General features: G+C 40.6%; 1 protein-coding gene across 3 annotated transcripts; it reads right to left on the reverse strand.

The window, feature by feature from the left end:
• Nucleotides 1-1,558: 1,558 nt before the first annotated feature.
• On the reverse strand, nt 1,559-5,691 carry LOC147621780 (uncharacterized). 3 transcript variants are annotated; one of them, XM_086822785.1, is made up of 7 exons: nt 5,455-5,691; nt 5,195-5,319; nt 4,886-5,041; nt 4,356-4,627; nt 2,346-2,513; nt 2,061-2,260; nt 1,559-1,969 (listed from the first exon to the last, which is right to left on the reverse strand). In XM_086822785.1, exons 1-7 carry the CDS (start codon nt 5,588-5,590, stop codon nt 1,794-1,796), a joined length of 1,233 nt encoding a protein of 410 aa, XP_086678911.1. In that variant the 5' UTR covers nt 5,591-5,691; the 3' UTR covers nt 1,559-1,793. The 3 variants fall into 3 exon arrangements, with proteins under 3 accessions (XP_086678911.1, XP_086678912.1, XP_086678913.1); XM_086822786.1 differs by having other exon boundaries at nt 5,195-5,316; nt 5,455-5,690; XM_086822787.1 differs by having other exon boundaries at nt 5,195-5,287; nt 5,455-5,689.
• Between the last annotated feature and the right edge of the window lie 902 nt (nt 5,692-6,593).

Genomic DNA, 6,593 nt, shown 5'->3' on the forward strand with positions numbered 1-6,593 from the left:
TTGTGCTTGCGGAGGCTTGCCTTTTGATTCGAGAGGTCAAAGTTTTTGATAGGTTGTCCTTCAACTACCTTTGAGGAGTCAATTGGTGCGTAAAAACAGTGATTATGGGTTGCTGGAAACCACTCTTCAGACATCCCTATACCTTTTAGTTTTGGATACAATATGCATGGAAGCTTTATGAAGTGCATATGCCATTATAGAGTAAATGATATGACTAGATTTGAGGGTATTGGGAACAGTTTACAGCCATACATATGTCTTTTTGGCTCCAACATACATGGCTCACGCATGAGCATGCGGCTTGACATGAGTCTTTGACGATATACTCCATCCATGCGAGTTTGTACATATATACCTAAGGTTTCGAGGACGAAACCTCTTGGGTGGGGATGGTTTGTAACAAAGTCAAAAGAGACTCAAGTCAATTTGGTCCCAAAGCCAATGGATGAAGAGTACCGGTAAGAAAGGGGCCAAGGGTTAGGACTAGGGTTGGACATGCCCATGAACATTAATAAGTATAATGTGAAAGGGTGGCTTAGTATATAAGTAAATATGGGGCTTAATCTCTTAGGAGCTTCAATAACCACTTTCCTAATGGAAATTATTCCTTTTTTTCCTAATCATAGACTAATCTTTGCTAATCTTTTCTTAATCCATGTTTTCCTAATCATAGACTAATCTTTGTTAATCTTTCCTTAATCCACATTTTCTACGTTAATCTAGGCTACTGAGGTTAGCTACTTTCTTTCAAATTACATTATGGATTTGAATTTAAAATTTTGATCCACCCTTTTAAGTGCTAGCAACTATTGCTATGATCATTTGTCTTAATGGAGCATTTTTAACCATAATTCCTTTCATTTAACCATCCTCTTGGCTCCCTCTCGATAGAGTTTTTTAAACCATAGTTACTTTCACTTAATCATCCTCTTGATGGAACATTTTCAACCATAACTCAATAGATATTTCATGGTCTATAACCAATTACTTAGTTCATCACCTCTTTGGATGGATGATGAAATATTTTCAACCATAACTGGTACAACTATATCCAACAACTGAGTTAATCATCCCTCTTGATGGAACATTTATTAAACTAGGGAGTTTGGAAAAATTCCCTTACTTTGGAAATTCCAAATGGTGGTATTTTTGAATCTAATTATTAGAGTATCTTGAGTACATCAACTCCAAATTTGTCGGAGATTGTATATTTAGAGACGACATGTGTCAAGAACTTTCCAACAATGTCACATGAGGGGGTGTTGATAAAAGATTGATAGGGTGTAGGCGATCATGCCTAGCTACACGACCACTACTCGCCTATAAAGCATCAGCCTCATTGGCATCGAAACTTTGCCGAGCCAACACTAAGTGTGTGTGGTGCTATATAAAAAATGTGAGATATGGCACTCATCTTATCCTTCATTTGGGAGAGCTACTGTGTCAAGCAGCCAAAGTATCACCACAGACTGTGCTCCCTATTTGTGAATCTTTGCAAAGTAAGAATCTGGAATTTCTCAAACTGCTCCTCCCTATTTTTTAACCATAATTCCACAAGTTGCATATCCAACTACTTATTTAACCATCCCTCTTTATGAAACATTCTCATCCAAAACTATAACTATAAAGTTCAAGGGATTGGACCCCGGACAATAAAAATAAGATAGCTAGCATATTAAGTTCAAGGGATTGGATAGCATCATGTGCAAGGGATCTAGGGATTCTCGAATGTCAAGGGCCCAAACGTGTTGCGTTTGTGTCCGTCCGTCCGTCCGTCCGTCCGTCTAAGTTCATCAGTTTGGGTGCTTCTGGGCATAGAAGAGGTTAGCACCACGGGCATTGAGGTGGACGGAGTGGATGGAGGTATCATTCAAGATGAGAAGCCGGTCTAGCTTCTTCCCCACGAAACCCATGTTGGCCGAGCCAGGCATGTGGATTAAACCCAGCAAGTCTCCATCGCTATTGAACACTGCATGCATTAATCAATCACATCCATAACGTGGTAGTTAATAAAAGAAGAATTAATGTATTAAGCCCTTTTAATTAGGATTGGTTTTGACCTTGTATGCCGTCTGGGTTCGCCACGTACACGCGGCCGTCAACGTCCACCTTGATGCCATCCGGTGCCCCGATTCCGGCATAGCTGCCGTCAAAGGAGGCGACGGAGGCGAACAGTCGTCTGTTGGAGAGGGATTCTCCGTTGGAATCTACGTCGAAAACATATACGGAGTGGGGAAGGGATGTGTCAACGGTCCCGTTCCTGCAAATTAAGCACCCTCTCAATGTCACAGTGTTATATACTGCAAGATTTCAGAGCAGGATAGAATAAATGCCTGCAAGGGTACCCGATGGAGGAGCCCGTGTCCGTGACGTAAAGGAGCTTTTCGTCGTGTGAAAAGGCAAGGCCGTTGGGCTTGCTGAAGCTATCTGCCACAGCGTCCACCACCCCCAATGGGCTGATGCGGTACACCTGGTTGTTGATCCGGGGTGCATTCTTCTTGAATCCTTGGATCCTATCAATCCCCTCCACACAAAAAATTTTGATTAAAAAGAAGACATTAATTAGAAGACAGCCTTTGCTCACCCATATGTCTCCCCCTCTCTCTCTCTCTCTTGGAGCCTAGCCTATGTATTGGAAAACGGAAGGAGAATCGAAGATATATACTGGATCATTGGTCCGACTATACTGGATCCAGCTAACTGTCTTCGATTCTCCGTCCGTTTTTCAATACATAGGCTAGGCTCCAAAAGAGAAAGAGAGAGATGGAGAGAGAGAGAGATGGGGCGAAATAGTTTAGCCGATCCATCCATTTTTCAATACATAGGGCCCAAGTGTAAGCATAAGTGTGTAAGTGTGTGTATGTGTGAGAAAGGGAGAAAAAGAGATGGGTCATATAAGGATCATGAGCCTTTCAGTCATAGCCTAGCGAATAGATCACACACAATCTATATGCACATGAACTTGTAAAAGTTTAAGGAATGGAATGCATAAACCAAATTTTCACCACTACGCAATTTCCTCCATCTCTTATGACAAAATGAAAATTCATTTGAGAATTTTTTTGGGGTGTGTGTGTGAGTGAGTGAGTGAGTGAGTGAGTGTGTGTGTGTGTGTGTGTGTGAGAGAGAGAGAGAGAGAGAGAGAGAGAGAGAGAGAATGGTTTAGTGTTATTGCAACTTCAAATTGTGTGTGTGAGAGAGAGAATGTTGTGAGAAGGCCACAACGTAATTCTTAGTATAATTATTACAACTTCAAATTGTGAAATAACTATCAAAATTTATATAGTGTTGGAGAATGCTATGAGGAGGCTCTGTTCATAAAAAAAGAGCTCCATTGTCAAGAGAGATAAGCTCAATTTTTCCTTTCTATTATCAAAAAGAGAGTGGTGTCTTATCATTAAAAAGGTAGCAAGTAGACAAGATAAGAACATGATGCCATTATAAAAAAGAGAGTGTTTTCCCATCATTAAAAAGGTATAGACAGGATAAAAAGATGATGCCATGCATTAAACACATTCACCTCAACTTAACATCTTGATGCCATGCTTAACATCTAGGTCTTGTTCGGGCTTTGAGTTTTTGGTTTATGTTTGCCAAAATCTTCAATTATGAGGGCTCTACCTCCATGATAGACTACCCACTTACCTTCTTCGTGAGCTTATCAAACCTTACTTAATTTTGCATAGTTTTGCTTGACATGCATTGGAGTTTGTCTTGTAATCATATCTTTAAGTTTGTTTGATTGTTCATCGTCTCGAGAATGCCAATCTTAGTAGCATTAGTATGATAAGTGATTATTGCATGATTACCACGTCATAAAGCTATAATCGGTACTAAATCCTAATTGATCAGTAATCATTGGCATGGATTTGCACAATAATTTACTGAAGTATCCACCCACATCTTGATGTTGCTAATATTTTTCAGGTGAACCATCCATATACATGTGTGTGTGTGTGTGTGTGTGTGTGTGTGTGTGTGTGTGTGTAGAGAGAGAGAGAGAGAGAGAGAGAGAGAGAGAGAGAGAGAGAGAGTATAGGTGGGAGAGTGGAAAGGACTAGGGAGAGAGGACCATTTCTAGAGAAATTGTCAACAACATTAAGTATTATTTTGCCTATGTATGGACAAAGAAATGCCTTCACTTATCTATGAAAAGCTAAAATTGGGGAGTTTCAGCAGTGAAATTGATGCAAGAAACTCTAAAGATAGTTATAATATTCAAATACAGGCTAATGTGTATGTGACAAACCAGCAATATGTATAGGCTATTTTGTAGGTAATATATAATTAGCAAAAATATGTATTGGTAAACAAATCATTGAAAAGATTAAACAATAACGAGGAGGTTATATTACCAGCCATAGTCTGGGTCGGTGAACCAAATGGAGCCGTCACTCTTCACCACCACATCGTTGGGGCTGTTGAAAGGCAGGCCGAACCAATTGTCTGCCACGATGCTGTTCTCTTGTGTGCGCAGATCGATGCGTTGTATGAAGCCTCCTTGGGCGCCCAGCCCCTGCTGGCACACAAGCAAACGGCCGGACAGGTCTAGCACCATGCCGTTGGACATGGGCGTGCTCTTGGAAACAGTAGACACCGTGTTGGTCACGAGCGATAATTTGTTGAGCTGCCAAATCGATCCCCTTTGTTTTTAAGGATAACCGTAATTATCAATGGATAACCGTAATTATCAATGGAAATAATTATTATATTTTCCTGGGAAAGGTGGCAAATTAGCGTAGCTTGTTTTTCCTTCAAATATGTCAATGCTTTGAGAAGAAGAAAAAAAAAAGGCGTCTTTTTAGTGAATTTTTTTTCAAGGAAAAGCTGGCCAAAGTCAAGACGCTTTTTTGAATGATCTGCAAAAAAACACAAAAGTCGTTACGCTGATGCTGGGCCTGGGCTTGGATTTCCTGGTGCTCGAGAAGAAAAACTCTTGCTTGTCCGGGAAGTACACGCCTCCCTCATGGCCGTCTGCCGCCGCTATCAACTCCAGTTTCGGATCATCCCCGACAACTTGCAAAAATTCCGAATCGCGCACCTAATTGAATCCAAAAGTATCCTAATTAACAGAATTCTTACAAAACCCTGCAGATGAATGAGATTCTAATCTATTGAGATGCATCAGGGAGATTAGATTACGGTATTTAGTTTAATTAAGTTCGGGTAATACAGGTTATGGTTAAATGATCACCTCAAACACACAGCCAGATCTTGATGGGCCCGTAACCATGTTCTGCTGTATGATACCCTGCTGCCATAGGCATACACCCTTAGGTAGGGCACGCTGCCCACAAAATTGCACACCGTTTACAGCTGCTGATCATGATACACACAAATTATTTAAGAAAAAGTGTGGATCAGAACCTATTGTGCTTGCGCCGGCTAATGCAGGCGCAATGTCAATATATTGAGAGAGCGAGAGGCCAAATATAACTGCTGCACACCACGTACCTGTGTAGCATCCTGCACGTTCACTCGCCCACAAAGTCGTAGAACAGAGAATCAGCAATACACATACCAGCTCCACTACGAAGGCAAGATGCATCTCTCTCTCTCTCTCTCTCTCTCTCTCTCTCAGTTTTTGCATGTAACTGTGTTGAAGCTTACTATCTATGAGCTATCTATTCAGACAAACGTTGCCCCGTCTAACAATAATATGAGAGAGAGAGAGAGAGAGAGAGAGAGAGAGAGGGACTGTTCAAAGTCGGCGGGTCTTGACATTATGAATTGGAGCACCTTTGAAATGAACGCTTGACGTACACCGCCATTTGCATTCGTTATCTTATTCAAGTAGATTTACGTTGTCATCCGCCTTTACAGCCGGCATGCATTATGCCCAATCTTTTCAAAATAAAACTCGCTATAAATTTTTTTTGATCAATAATAATTATTTATATTAATTGAAATTATTTATATTAATTGAAACTGATCAAAAGCTGCAATACAACCAAGTCAGGGTTACAATTTCCATATTTACTACTCCTTCTCAACCTCATTCAAAATTTTACACAAAAATTCCCATCTCTCATCTTCTATCAAAAAGCAAGACTGTTTCCGAGATAGCCGATACCCCAAAAGTATGCAAGCCTCCATCACAGCTTTTGTAGTGCAACCACGAGGGGATTGTTTTTCCAGCATTCCCCCTTTCTTGGACCAGACTTTAACAGTAAGCCTGGTTCCACCAAGCCGGATTTTCTATGAAAGTAACAAATGTATGATCAACTTGTTTTTCTTTTACAGTACCACCTCAGAGCTTTTGGACCAAATTTGGGAGGCCTTTTCTGCCCTTCCCAACATCTCACCTGCACCATACAAACTAGATTTAGGGTTTTATCCCTAGTATGTTTGAAGCTCACCAAGCACTCGGGAAGAATTCATATCATATTCCTTTTGCAGACTCTGAATCAACAAATCAATCTCAGAGCATCTTATTTTATTCACATTACACCAGCACATGTAAACACATTTATGCATCAAATCTGAGTCTTGCAAGCCTGTACATACTGCTCTCATAAATACAATTGCATTCCTGCTAGACCAGATTTCCAACAAGATGCAAGCTCCCATGATATTAAAAACCAGGCCAATAT

The sequence above is a fragment of the Cibotium barometz genome, chromosome 29 (genome assembly GCF_041138505.1).
Source record: "Cibotium barometz isolate CiBa-2024 chromosome 29, ASM4113850v1, whole genome shotgun sequence".
NCBI lineage: Eukaryota > Viridiplantae > Streptophyta > Polypodiopsida > Cyatheales > Cibotiaceae > Cibotium > Cibotium barometz.